Source organism: Blastomyces dermatitidis (assembly GCF_000003525.1).
Source record: "Blastomyces dermatitidis ER-3 genomic scaffold supercont1.14, whole genome shotgun sequence".
Taxonomy (NCBI): domain Eukaryota; kingdom Fungi; phylum Ascomycota; class Eurotiomycetes; order Onygenales; family Ajellomycetaceae; genus Blastomyces; species Blastomyces dermatitidis.
Window position 1 is genome coordinate 994,843 of NW_025544787.1, and position 14,709 is coordinate 1,009,551.

Below are 14,709 nucleotides of genomic sequence, written 5' to 3' on the forward strand. Positions count from 1 at the left end.
GCTAGAGAGAGGTGCTCATCAATCACAATGGGGGAAGAAATGTTCCAATCTATGAACTTCACAGATTGGAACTGCCTTGAGTACGGTTAGCAAGGTTTTCTCTCCGATATTATCACCCTGCCGTATATAAGGATGTTTCATTTTGCCGAGATTCCATCAAGCGGGTGACATCAGAGCCATTGCTCTCTCAGAGGTCATGAGGGAGCCTCATATTCAGCCATCAACATTTCAAAATCTATTTATATCAAGCTTTGCGACAACCTCTTAGCCGCCGTCCATCCACCGTCCATCCCGCTAAAGCTGCCCAGGCGGTGCTTGGCTTCCTCAGCCCTTTTTAAAAGTCACATTGGATGGGATGGGAAACCTGCAGGGTTAGAGGAGCTTCCTCTTATGGATTAGATGCCCAGAGGTGGTATTCAAGCCGGATGGAATCTACTAAAAGCAGCCAGCACCAACCGAGCGTACACATGAATCAAATATATTATTTGTCAATCTCCAGGCACTGCATCTTTGGACATCAAACAAGAAGCGGAGTTTTGCATTAGTCACAAAACACTTATCCCCAGACCTAGACCTCGAGCCGTCGATGCTGCTGAGGGCTCCGCTGATATACATTATTATTATTGTCTATTTTCTCAGTTACATGGCTTCCGTTTGTCTTCAGAAGAAATGATATGTAGCTTATGTTATTAACCAGACAGTTTGATGATCTTGAAAGACTGCCATGGCTGATTTTGCTTCTGGTACGGTACTGCGTTGAAAATTTCTTCGATTCTGGAAGCCCTAAGTGCTCTGATGTTTTTTTTTTTTTTTTTTTTTTTTTTTGTCGTTGCCAACCTGTTCGTTCAATCAGTTCACATCATCTTCGATATGAACGAAACAGCCTCTACCACTAAAAATCGAGGTGAAAGATATCCTTTGATTGGATGCATCGAAGTCACTGCAATTAGCAACCGGTTTCAGGTTTCATCCATACCATAACCAAAACGTATTCTGAATAAATATAGATTATTTTTCAAACACAAGCTCGTTGCCGGCTGTATCGTGAGACTAATGGATTCAGCTATACGTATGGCAGTGCCCAGCGATGCCTCACTCGCGTGAGCATCTCATCATTGTTAAAGCCGTATGTGCGTTTGATATCTATTATGGCTGCGGGATGCACAATATAAGTATTGATAGAGACAACATGGATAGTGAGACGTTTCTCACGGCATTTATCAACCCAGGCTGAGGTTCCATAAAACTTTTGACGAAGACTCCTGAAACATGGGATGTCTCGCACCGCCCTGGTGCGATAGCTCCAGCTCACCATGGTCGTCCTTCTCGCTGCTGTCCATTTCATTTGTTGACATAAAAGGACGGGGCGGAAAGGCTTATTTATTTAGCGCCAAGTACTCCGTATGTTTCCCGTCCTGCATTTTGTTCCTCGACGGCTGGGGCTCATAGGACCTAGCACCACACAAACCACAAGATAAAGATAGCGGAGACTCTTGGGGCGGAAATGCTGTCATGAATGGCACTTCTTTACAACCGTGGCGCTTAGAGAGAGTCAACCGGTATCACTGCTCTCATGTCTGATGGGTGTACTGTATGTACACATGTACACAGGGGCATCTTTGGCCAAGCAAGGTTCTCTGTGTCCAATCACGATTAATCTTTGGGCTGCGGCTCTCGTTGTGAGCCTGTGATAGGCATGCATAGCTAGCTGCCTGCAAGCCAAGGGCGCTCATCCCGCTGATACGTGGGCAAGATTAGCCGCCACGGAAGACTTCGTGGCAAGGCTGTAGGGGCTGATGCTTAGTCGAGCTCCGATCTTTAAATATCTCGAGGCTCACCCGCCCCTGGGGAAGAAAGGTCCTGACTCGATGGAGTCACTGTGAAATTCCTAGGGTATTTGGTGAATTTCACTGGAGAAACGCCCGAGAAAAAAAATGCTTGTGGACGTCACAGAAAAGAGTAAGATGCCAGTTTCAAATCCACTGTATGTAGCAGGCGATTAACCTAAGAAACAGTTGGCGATGTTATATCACGGCGGCAGCAGTCGACGCTGGAGGAGGAGTTGCGCCAGGTAAGCTGCTGAAAGTCAATTGCACTCATTGTTCATGGCCAACTTGTATTTGCACAACTCATATTGACTTCGCCGCAAACAGCAACCTTCTAATTCCGTCCGTATCGCGTAAGTATAGAAATAATTTTTTTTTTTTTTCATGAACCACCTCTCCTGCTCTTCGTGTCTTACTGACTCAATTTCGCAGCTTTGCCGGCATGAAGAAAGATTGCGAAAAATGGATAGCGAATAACCCAAATGCTATCACAAAACTTCCAATCCCTCATCAGTTTTGGGCCACTTGCACGGAAGATTTGAACGGATGCTCCAATGCCATATATTCCCATGGTGGTTACGGAGAGCTTGTAAACCTTGGTAGGTGCTGCCTCGAGGAAATTCCTAACTCATCACTGAACTCATAAGCTAACAACTGGTAGATACATGGTCTTGCTTCAAGCTCAAAGAAGCCTCCAGCGACAAGAAATATGTTTGGTATCAAATGACAATGTTCATCAGATGGAACCCGATTAAACAAACTACTTTTATCTTTTGTTCGGACTTCCTCCAATGCCTGCGAGACGGATTGAACCGTCGTATATCTTCTGTCGGCCCAAGTGACCCATTTACCTGGCACGCTTCTTTTGTTGACGAGCTTCGGTTGTTATACGATAATTTTTTTTGGAAGTTCCGGAATTTAGTCCGCGATGCAGAGAAGGTGACCACCGACATTTTATTTTAATCTTCTATTTTCATCTTCCGTCCTTCTTAAAAAAACTAATTTTACGCAGGAACGAAACGAGCCCCAGGCGACCGGGCCCAATTTCCCAAGACTTCACGATATTGCAAGACATGTGATTCACTCAGTTGAAATTCTTGATGTTGCGATAGAGACAGTGGACAGCATCCTCCACGAACATGACCTATTTATCTCAAATGAAGGGAGCACTGTCGCTTTCCCAATACCAGATTTAAAAGCAAACGACGTTACGCGACGCCTGTACTATCATTCTAGGGAACTTCGTGCGATTAAAGCACGATCCGCTTCTCTATACGATCGACTAAAGAATGAAATTAGCCTTGTGAGATCCCTCTTTTATGGAACGTTGTGATGGCGATGATGTATTGCTCACCTCAATCTATCGCATTGTAGTCATTCAACCTCGTCTCGCAAACAGACACGGCCGCAATGAAAATTATATCCGCCGTAGGCTTGATTTTTCTCCCCGGAACATTCATATCGGCAAGTCTCACTAGCACCTATGTTTATTATGTTCAACCGTTTAACGTGTGAACACCGCAGACTCTATTTGGCATGAACTTCTTCGATTTCTCCGTTGACGAAGACACGGGGAAACAAATTTTTGCCATGTCAGATAAATTTTGGGTTTACTGGGCAATATCGCTTCCAGTGACCGCGGCAGTTTTACTGGCTTGGGTCCTTTACGATTACTCGTACTTGATAACCAGCAAGATCAAAAAACCATTATTGGAAGATTCCAAATTCAAGGAGATATTGAAGCTTGGATCGTTTTTCAGGAGAAAGGAAAAACAGTCCGATGCGAATTCGCCGACGTAGCACAGAGGAGAGAGATTGCAACTCTGTGCTTCTATGGCCTCCGGATCGGTAAAGGAGGCTGCGATCGGTATGAATAGTATCACATCAATCTGGAGGCCCGAGAACCCCGACTGGCCCAGATATTTGCTAAAAACTGACACCATTTGGATTTCGAGAAAAAAAATAAAAATAAAAAATAAAAAAATAAAAAATAAAAAAAAGACCAAAGAAAGAAAGAACAAAGATCGAAGTTGGATAATGCAAGAGCGCCCAAATTTTGGAGTGATGTACAACGACTATATATGACAAGCGGATTACATGGAAGCGAATATTTATTTTTTCTTCTTGGATATTCAGGGTTAAGCATTTATCTGAAATCTAATATTGTCCTCGACTTTTCCGGCCATGTTAACATGCACCAAATTGTACTTGTACTCTGCATGTGCAATACATCAGTTCAAAATTTATCAGAGAAGACATGCCATAATATAAGCACATGGAAGCATTTTCTGTGAATTAAAATTCTGCCCTATAGAAAGTTTCAGCTCCTTTCTTGGAAAGATAGGGGTAATTTGTTTTCTATCACAGCTGCGACATTAAAAAACCGTGTGAACCAGACTTGGTTCATGCAAATAATAATTCAGTATTATTAGACACCGTGAGCTCACCTCATCATTGACAACTGCTGTTTAAATATACAACTGCACTCCTAGAGGATAGAACTCATTTTCGCTACCGTTGCTAGGTGAACAACGCGGGAGCATCCATACATACTATTTGTTGAATGGAACATTGGCCAGGATAACATGAGATAGTGGTTCCGATGGTTTTGCTAATAGTAGCTTCTCTCAGGAGAGCTCCCGGAGAGGGCATATTCTTAAGGCCAGCTCCTTACTTTCCCCGAAGCTGCAGAGATCCCTGAATTGGTGGGGTTAAAGCTATGGCAGCCTGTTGGATATGGATCAATGAGTGCTTGAATTATTAGTTCTTCATATCTTTTCGCCTTGTGGTTCGCTAAAAAGTTTTCACAATGTTTCATGGAAAGGACTTACATCTTTCTGCGAACTCTAACATCACTATTGACTCTGTATACCTATTTGCCTCTTTGTGACCTTGTGGTATTTGACATTCTGTGGCAATAGCAAGAGGAGTTCGCCAGGACATGCGGATTACATTCTAGGTTATGAACCACCTGTGCATATCCTCATGGAATGACTGAAAGCTTTTGTATTGCTGTCAACGCACACGAGGGTGTTTCCAGGTTTAAACTGGGACAAGTTGCTGTGATATGGTGCCGAGTACCAGAGTAGCAGCACTACCTATCGTTTGCCTAAAAGAAAAAGGATATGATAGAGCCATCCGGGACTGCTACATACGGACTCCAGGCCGAGTTTTAGTTATCGGAAGAGGAGGCGTTGACAAAAGCGCAGGAATGGCCTATCGGCAGGTTTCCACTCGGTTGAAAGCTGTAGTAAGAAAGGCTTGAAATCTTAACGCTTTGTTTCTATGCGATAGTACATACGTTGATGGATGACGGGCGTAGCTTTCGGGAACCCAGCTACCTCCGGGAGCAAGTTGTGAGATGGATGAGCCCGTCCCTTCCCTAGTAATGACATGATCCCGACGGACACACAAAATTTCCAAGGACATTTGCATAAGATGCATACCAAGAACGAAAACAATGACTCCGCTCCTGCATGGCATCGTGTGATCTTTGTCGAGGAAGTGTGCTAATCGGGGACTCCCTAAAGATCTGATAGTAGATCGCGATAGGTGATTTCTTGATACGCCCTGGGCAGATATATTTCATCAGACCCCAGTCTCCTTATCCTTCACACATCGGCTTATCGCTTGTCATGTTTCAGCGAACGGACAGACAAACAGATCGTATCAAACCGTGGAAACAGCCTTTCGATCCCTGCTATAGGTAGGTCATATAGTAGATCACTTCAGGAGGCTATTGCAGCCCCTGACGGATGAAAGAGAAGATTTGAAAACCATATCACATTGAAGAACTATCATATACTATGATTGAGAAGCCGGGTTCCCTTGCCGGGACCTAACACAAGCCGAAGAAAGAGAATCCCATATTTACCGGGTAGAGTAATAATCTAAGTGCCCATGAGCCGACTGTAGGGAGATGAGTGGCCATTGTCGCATTTAAGACTTCCCCTGCCTCGGACTGCGGGGTGAAAACCAACGCCTGACGTCGTCTCAACGAAGTTTTCCTGCAAAATCTGGGGAACAGCAGGTCATTCGTGGATCGGATTTCCTCGGGCTGCAGGCATCGAGGACCCTGGAGGATCGTCGTACACGGCCAGTGTGGGAGAGCCAGCCATCATGTCAGGGACCCGTTCAGGAACAAGATCGAACGAGCGAACCGACGAACCAGAAGCGAAGGGTTCCTGACGACGACGCAGCTGCGCGAGTGTTGACGATATAACCTGGCCCAGAGAAGGAAGAAGTGATGTGATTGATATGCTTTCTTCCGGCGATTTTCAAATCTCAACGGGTCATTGCAAGCATGCATCTAGGTGTTGGCATGTATAAGTCTTGTTTGCTGCTAGTCGGTGTTGCTCGAGTACCCCTATTCAGTTAGTTAGATCTCCGTTTAAATCGACATTCGTGAATGATAAAGTATCCACACCGGACTGGTATATGATACCTACAATGCTTTAGTATTCTCTAGGTACTTTGCTGAACATTCTACATGGCTACAACCGCGAGAGAATCTTTCAGAGAAACGAAACACACTGCTGAAAACAAACAAGAACCATTCTCCATGTGAAGAAAAAAGAAAGCTTAAACACACCTTATGCCTCATGAAACAAAGCATAAAAAGGGTACTCTTGTTGTTGATACCTCCTCTTTGTTTCTGTTTCCTCCCTCCTTCTATTATTCTTTCCTTTGGAGGCCCTCCCTGTTGGTGCGCAGTGCTTGATTGGACTGCGAGCTGATGCGCCACTGATTCATGATCTATTTGCTCAGCGCTCTTGTCTGAGAGCAAAGGGAGATTCATTTGTGGAATTACCTGGATGGTTGAGGCAAAGGCAAGCCACTGTTCCTCTTTTGTTTCTCCCCTAGGAGGATTCTACTTTGCAAATCGCCATTTATTGTTTAATATTTTTTTATATATTTTTTATATTTTATATATTTTATAGTTTTTATAATTTATTGTGAAGGCACAGGAAGTCATACAAAACCCATACATGAATAAAGCCTTGGAGCTCTTTGGAGATGGGAGACGGTTGTGTGGGGAAGAGTCCCCAATGAATGGCAATGTTACTAATAATGTACACAGTACGCTGCAACCCCGGGGGGGTGATCGTGAACAAGCCATTGTGTCTCGCACCGTCGTACAGCCAGAAGTCTTGGGTGCGTTTCATGTACCATTTTGTCTGTAGGATGGGTTTAAAAGGGAGGTTTGGCCTGGGAGTTAACTGGCCGTCATGGAAAAAACACGAAGAAACTCTTGAACCAGCTGGATTTATTTTTTCTGGGGTAGTGACCGCGCCAGAGAAGTTGCTGAAAGCGGCGTCAAAGTTACAAGTTCTTAACGACCTAACCTATGTATGCTTCGTGTCCGTTGTTGGTTTAAATAACACCATTGATTAGAGTTTCGAGTTTCGAAGACGGGGTTCATGGAAATACTCATAGCGTGTGTACAGTTCCTCAGGCGGATCTGTATCATCATCAAGCTTTTGCAAAAATGTTCATGCTCATTCTGCTGCAGGTGGCTCGCTAGATATATTGTTCATTCTTCACACAGGGAGATCAAACGACGGAGTATATATATCTTGTCCGGTACATTGGGTACAGGGCCCAAAATTAAACATTTAGGCAGAGCCATGGCTCGCGGGAGTTTATATACGGAAAAATAGGTCAATGAATCATAACGGGTGCGGAAACGTGAACCCAAACCATCCCATCCGGTCCAGGAGCTATCATGCTTGACGTAGTTATCTTTTCAGAGCGATCTTTTCCCCCTTTTCTTTTTCTGTTAAATTGTCAACTGATCCATGATCGCGTAGTTTAGCAGTTGAGAGTTGCAATTGGGCCTGAGCATTAACATTGAAAGTGTTGCTGGAGATTGCCCACATGTCACAGCGCCATGTCTGCCAATTGGTTGATGTCTGGCGAGCAAAAGCAAAGAGTGAGGTGGTGGGCGCCAGATAATTTATTAATGACGCCCATTGGAAGCCAGCAGGGGCATCAGAATGTGGACAATGCAGTATAAACGTTGCATATGTAAATCAAAAGCAGCATCCAGGGACACAGGGAAGCGGGAAGCGGATTCTCTTTTTTTCTGAACGGAAATCGAATGAGAATTATAGGGGCCAAAGCTATTCCGTTATGAATGAATGCAACAGTGAGGGACGTAGGCAAGAGATGGTACAGTACGCACACAAACCTGTAGGTAGTTAGCTACCAATATCAGAATTTCATTTTAGGTATGTTTGGTCATAGACTCGGCATACAGAACCCTTCTTCTTGTCGTACCTGGGGCTGCAGCTGCAATCCAGTAGTGAGAACCGCTGCAAGGGCGGCCACAGGCGAAGAACGGCACTGTACATGTACATACATACAGTACATACATTGTTCGCCTTAAGCAAGAGCTAGCTCTTTCGCTCCTATATACCGACAAGCCTGCTCTTGCATTGATTAACCCCCCCCAGTCTATAACCATCATTGGAATCCGTTGAGATGTGACCATGGCTCGTTGCAAGGTTTCGACAGCGTTTTAGATCAATACCTAGCTGTTACGGAAGGGTACTTTGGATTGCGTTGAATCTGGGAAGGTGCGGAGGTATTCCCCTTGGCTGACCATACCGTACCGTACCATACCGCATTTCCCTACGATCTGTCCTGCCCCGACAGCCCGAAGTGGTTTAGCGCGACTGGTTCTTTCAGTCTGGTCGTCACACTTTTCCGCGCTTTCTCTTCTTCCTCCAACAGCGGACGCCCCGTACCATACCACCAATACCATACCACTGATACGAGGCGTAATAAACATACATTCATTCAATTTGATCAATCAGCCTCCATACAACCATCCCTCAACCTCCATCGTCCTCCTTCGACGCCGCCATTCTATACTCCTTTCCAGCCCTCCAGCCTCCCTATCACTGTCTACTGCCCATATCACCGTATACACGCCTTGTTGCCATCGCTCTTTCGCATCTTCCTGTTCCTGATCCCTTGTGCACAATTCCTACGCCATCTTGGCTGCCGATCGACGGCCCCTTCGAGTCCCTCCCCGTTGCGTTGCCCTACTCCTATAGTAGTGGAATAACGTCCATTTTAACCCTCAGGTTCTCGACCGGGTAAAAACCTGTCTAGCTACATTTATTTTGTGGCAGCAACCAGATATATCGGCAAAAGGGCGTGGTCGGATTTTCACAGCCACTCACCGGTCTTCTCATTGATATATCGGACGGGCCCTCCCCCCATCCCCGCGAACCCAATTAAGGGCTGCAACTCCTACTTTACGTTCGACTATACCAGGGCATTGATTTGATCTTTGAACGGAAGGCCAACATTGACACTGGCTGTCAGACCTTCTGGTGACCTGGACGTGTTGAAGCAGTATTTCACAGGACCCTCGCTATCTCTCACCCTCACCCCCCTCGCAGGAAGTCGCTCTGGTGCATTCCCACGATACTTATATAACCTCCTGCCTAAAACCCAATATATATCGAACTCGGCGAATTATATCCTCGTTTCTGATTTTCCGGGGAAAATTTCTGCGGGCCACCTAGTGACCGTTTTCTCTGCATCTCTGCGTTATCGGGGCCAGTCTGGGACCGAAAACAATCTCTCCGAAGCTTGGATTCCTTGTTGTTTGAGGCTTGTGGGACATTACTTGGGGGAGTGGACAGCTTGGCTGATACCGTTGCGGTCCCCTTATGAAATCACGTATCGATGGGAATGCCGGTTCATCTCACATCACAGGTGACGTCTCACCGATAGCGTCTAATACGTCTTCCGAAATGGCGTGGGCCATCCCCGCCGACCTTTCGCGACACATTCCTCTCAAATCCTCTTTTACTTCGCAACACTCGAGCTCATTGCCGTCTACTCCTTATCACCACCCTCGCGACCTCCAGTTCGTCTCGAGATCCCCTTCACCGAACCGCAGGAGCAGTTCTCCACGATCTACCCACTCAGAGTCTACGCACTTACTCCCATCACTACGACGGCCCTATGGAGGTTGTAAATATGAGACTGGGATGGCCCATTTCCGGCGGCGGATTCCGTATTCGCTGGGGAGCGAACTCTTACCCAGGGAATCGGGTCCGCTCAAGGAACAGCTGGATCCCGCTGACGAGAAAAAGCTCACTGGTGATATGAGAGAACTTTATCATAGGTTGCTGCCGTCTGAGGAAAGCGAACAGAGACGGTCAAAGTTTGTGAACAAGCTGGAAAAATTGCTGAATAAACAATGGCCGGGGAACAACATTCGAGTTCATGTGTTTGGATCATCTGGAAACAAGCTCTGTTCAAGTGATTCCGATGGTAAGGATTTGCGAGGACGGAAATAATGAATGCAGTTGACTAATTTTTCCATTATCCTAGTTGACATTTGCATTACTACAACCTACAAGGAGCTTGAGAAGGTTTGCATACTGGCTGACTTTCTTGCTAAAAGTATGAACTGGACCCTAGATGATTTTCCCTGGCATTACATCAGCTGACACTTCTCTCCAGGTGGCATGGAACGAGTTGTTTGCGTTTCTCATGCAAGAGTTCCGATTGTGAAAATCTGGGATCCCGAACTGCGATTGGCATGCGATATGAACGTCAACAACACCCTTGCTCTCGAGAATACTCGAATGATCCGAACATATGTTGAGATCGATGAACGAGTACGACCCTTAGCAATGATTGTTAAGTACTGGACTAAAAGACGGATACTGAATGATGCCGGTAAGTCGTTCTTAGCGGATAGGCCCTACTTGTTGGCACGTTACTGACTCGATATCTCTTCAGCTCTTGGTGGAACTCTGAGTTCTTATACATGGATATGTCTGATAATCAACTTTCTCCAAACGAGGACTATCCCCATCTTACCTAGTTTACAAGAAAGATGTGCCAAAAATACTAACGATACAGGTGGTTCGGGTTCGTCGTTTGACGATGACCTCGAAAAGCTTGCTGGATTCGGGAAGGAGAACAAATCGACCTTGGGCGAACTTCTCTTCCAGTTTTTTCGGTATTATGGGCATGAAATTGATTATGAAACAAAAGTCATGTCAGTCCGGAAGGGTACGTTGATATCGAAAGAAGGGAAAGGCTGGCATCTTCTACAGAATAATCGCCTCTGTGTGGAGGAGCCGTTCAATACATCGCGGAATCTTGGCAATACCGCAGATGATACCTCTTTCCGTGGATTGCATCTGGAATTACGGCGGGCGTTTATTGCGGTATCTGAGGGGAAATTGGACGAGTGCTGTGAGCAATATGAGTATCCTCCTGAGGAAGAACGCAATTGGGAAAGACCGCCACCTCAGCCACGACCAATACTCGCACCTACTCCTGCTATTTCTTCGCGCGGAGGCAGAGGGGGAGGCAGAGGAGGTCGCCATAATACTCACTATAATCGGGGACAAAACACTGGCCGCCGGCCCTCAAGCAGTGCGAACCGCCCTAACAACGCTCGACATACAAATCCATCATTCGCAGCAGATATTGCACTCCAAGCCCAACAGGCACAGCAGGCGCAGTACTTACTCCATGACCATCTTTATCAGCAAATACAAATCCTGCAAGCTCAAGAGCAGGAGTTGCGAATGCAACTTCAAAATCAAGCGCTCATTAGTGGCAGGCCACCTCCAACCCTACTTCGACAGCCGTATCTGCAGTTTCCGTTTCAACAGCAAGACCCATCTGGTCCAGATGAAAATTCAAGAGCCCGAGCCGGAACTGTAAATCACCCGCCTTTAAGCGCGCCTGTTCGGCAGCACGTATTTTATAACCCTTCTTTCATTCCAATATCCCTTCCCACTCCCCAGGGAACCAACACAGACCCACCATCTCCCTCCATGGCTGCGGCCCCTTCTGACGCTCGTCGTAATCATCGACGATCCTCGGTTGCGAATGGTTCCCCTCGCGGATCGCTGCGAGCTCAATCCCAACCTGCACGGCCTTTACAATCTCCAGTGGTACAAAACTTTGGTGGCATATATCAGTCCGTACCTCCGGGTGAAGCTCCTCATACGCCAATCTCAAGACTGCCACCAGCTTCTCCAAAGAGGGCAGGTGCTGAACCCGAAGCACCTATCACAAACGGCATTCCTATGTTTGCAAGACCGTATATGGACGAAAATCGAGCCTCAGAGTACGTTGGCTATTATTTAGGAGATTCCCCTCAATCTCAGACAACCCTTAATCTTCCAATGACATCTCCCCATTCTATAGCCACCGGGTTGGCAATCCAAAACAGCGGACTGTTCTCACACCTCCGGAATCAAGCGGAGTATCATCATACCGTGAGGACTTCTACTGAAAAGACCAGCCCCCCCACGGAATATGCCCACGTGCCTGACCATAGCAGGCGTTCAAAAAATAATCAACCCTGCGGTCGACCCAAGTCCCAAAAGGATCGAGGTCCGCTCATCGTTGATGGCTCCATCCCGATCGGCGACCGCCACAACTCGTTGCCAACAGAAAATCAAGATCATTTCGTGCCCATGAGTCTCAGCACTTCGGCATCCGAAGATAGGCCGTTTGATACTCCTGGTAGTGCATCAGACACACTCTCCCAAGGGTTGCCAGACCATGTCCCCTTTGATGAGGAATATGAAAAGGCCCTCGGACGGGGTGGACAAGCTAATCAATCGCAACCTCATATGAACGGTTGGGATTCTACCAGTACTAAGGGTGCTTCGCTAAATGGTCACCTCACCTTGTCAGAAAGGCTCCAAAGACATCAAATATCCGATACCGGCCGCTCACCGGATTCACACGGGAAGATGAAAATGAATCATTACAAGGGGCCAAAACAATACACATATAGTGCGGAAAGTCGACTGCTTGAAAAAGAGCACCATGGTCCATATGATAACTTTATCCAGTCAGCTAATCCCTTGTCTGCTCTCTCCCCGGTAAAAGAAACGCGAACTGCTTCACCAACTACAAAACGACGAGCAAATGGCGTAGATTCTGAAAAAACCAATGGATCGAGCCACAGGAACAGACAGCGGGGACGCCATGATTCTGTCAGCACTCACCATCAGTCAGACAATAACAAAGAGAAGCAGACGGATGCCCACCATCGAAAACCCAATGGCGTGCCATCATCTACTAATGGAGCCGGTGGAAACGAGCATCATCACCATGCTGGATCAGGCTCTACTGGTTGGCAAATGACGAAGAAGAAGAACAAAAAGGGGAACAAAGCCACTGCAGAACCAGCACATAACCTTTCCAATGGCGTCGAGCCTCTCCCAACTGATGTGTCATTGAGGAAAGGTGGCTGATGTGGGACAAATATTTTATTTCAGCTGCGGGTCATTGCGACCTCACTCCAGATTATGATGTGGATGTGATTTTATGATTATTATCGCCAGGGTGGCTCTGTTTTCACCCGCAAACTTAACCGCCATTTTTTACTTTGCGCTTGCTCCTTAAGAGTCACTGCCAATGCGCTGTACGATACCTTGAAAAGAAACAGCTAAATGTCGGCTTCCCAAAAAAGATGCCACCCAATGACTTGCTCATACGGCTTCGCCTCAGATGAGGAGGCTCATTTTATTTCATCAACCTCACTCGACGGTATGAGGCCTCTACGAAGCGGCTCTTGAAGGCAAGACGTGATATCAACCACCTTTCTACGCATGTCATGTGGCCGTGCAGCTTTATGTCGTATCCATCCACGTGTATCAATACGCCGCTGGAGTGTGATTTATCTTATGAGCAAAAAAAGGCAACAAAACACTTTAGTAGTGATATCCTACCATCGGCTCACCGCCACGGTCGCGTTAGTCGACCAGAAGGAGGATTACTTGTGTAGGATGCTTCAAAGGAGAACAAGAAGGATAATGGTCGCAAAGAGAGCAGAGTTCACGAAGATAGCAAGGAGAAATGCAAAGGAAGGATCAGGAATGGAAAATAAAATATCTCTGGGAGAAATTACCTCGGTTGTCTTTTTGCCTTTTTTTTTTTTTTCTTTTTTTTACACTTTCCATAACTATACATTTCCCTCTTTCTGCACAGTCATGAAACGAGTGCGTTTTTTGTTGAGATCTTTTTTGGCATGTTTTTTTTTTTTTTTTCCTTTTTAGTTTGCAAAAAAAGAGCCGAAGAAATGATATTTTCCTTTCATTTTTCTTTGTCTATTCAGATGTGGGAGGTTTTTTCTTTTCTTTTCTTTTTTTTAACTTCCCCCTTTCGAAGAAATTTCTTGATGTCCTTTTACTGCAACCTTTATTTTTCCCACTGCTCTTCAGGGTCGGATTCCCCCCTTCTTGTCCTTAATCCCCTGTTCCGTTTTTGCTCTTTAGTACCGTACATTATTCATATCTCATACCGGTGTCCTCTTTGCGTTTGAAAACATGACTTACTTTTACCATATTACATTGCGCATTAGTCATGATTATCCAGTTCCATTTCAATGTTCCTGATTGATTGTTCTTGTGTCAGCGTGTGTCTTATCTGCTTCCTTGTCGGATATTCTTTGTCCTTTTTTTTGCTCCTTTTCAAGTTGGATTTTACAGGTATCATTGTTTGTCATTCATCACTCGGCCTATCAGTATCAAAATTGCTTGTTACACCTGTATGGCTTTTTTATTTTTTATACTATTTTCTATCTTCATTCTGCTATGTTTCTATGTCATCACTTAACTTGCTTAAATTGTTTGGTTTCTACTGTTACCACTCTGCATCATCATTATATAAAGATTACCGTGGGGGGGGGTTTCATTTTCCCTCTGTTGTGTGTGTTCTTTAATTTTCTCCAGTGTTTTAACATTATTCTATTCCGAATTTTTTTTTTTTATTTTTATTTCAAACTTTCTACCATGCGTTTTCGTCTAGCTAAAGGGGTTATAGTAGTTACGAAGAATACAACAATACAATTATTAAAACTATAAATTGACAAAGTCCT

At 45.5% G+C, this 14,709-nt stretch overlaps 3 protein-coding genes across 5 annotated transcripts; all 3 read left to right on the forward strand.

Annotated features, from left to right (window-relative positions):
• The first annotated feature begins 850 nt into the window (after positions 1 to 850).
• Positions 851 to 4,132, forward strand: BDCG_09287. 3 transcript variants are annotated; one of them, XM_045425074.1, is made up of 8 exons: positions 851 to 1,959; positions 2,016 to 2,071; positions 2,154 to 2,179; positions 2,259 to 2,425; positions 2,488 to 2,765; positions 2,839 to 3,129; positions 3,201 to 3,290; positions 3,351 to 4,132. In XM_045425074.1, exons 1-8 carry the CDS (start codon positions 1,935 to 1,937, stop codon positions 3,624 to 3,626), a joined length of 1,209 nt encoding a protein of 402 aa, XP_045282885.1. In that variant the 5' UTR covers positions 851 to 1,934; the 3' UTR covers positions 3,627 to 4,132. The 3 variants fall into 3 exon arrangements, with proteins under 3 accessions (XP_045282885.1, XP_045282887.1, XP_045282886.1); XM_045425075.1 differs by having other exon boundaries at positions 1,173 to 1,401; positions 1,457 to 1,959; positions 3,201 to 4,092; XM_045425076.1 differs by having other exon boundaries at positions 2,839 to 4,127.
• Positions 4,133 to 6,826: 2,694 nt separating this feature from the next.
• BDCG_17954 (uncharacterized protein) lies at positions 6,827 to 7,497 on the forward strand. Its single transcript, XM_045426994.1, has one exon. It carries the CDS (start codon positions 6,879 to 6,881, stop codon positions 7,218 to 7,220), a length of 342 nt encoding a protein of 113 aa, XP_045273645.1. The 5' UTR covers positions 6,827 to 6,878; the 3' UTR covers positions 7,221 to 7,497.
• Positions 7,498 to 8,300: 803 nt separating this feature from the next.
• Positions 8,301 to 14,708, forward strand: BDCG_09289 (poly(A) polymerase). Its single transcript, XM_045425077.1, has 4 exons — positions 8,301 to 10,121; positions 10,182 to 10,253; positions 10,314 to 10,532; positions 10,596 to 14,708. Exons 1-4 carry the CDS (start codon positions 9,512 to 9,514, stop codon positions 13,082 to 13,084), a joined length of 3,390 nt encoding a protein of 1,129 aa, XP_045273646.1. The 5' UTR covers positions 8,301 to 9,511; the 3' UTR covers positions 13,085 to 14,708.
• The last annotated feature ends 1 nt before the right edge of the window (position 14,709 follows it).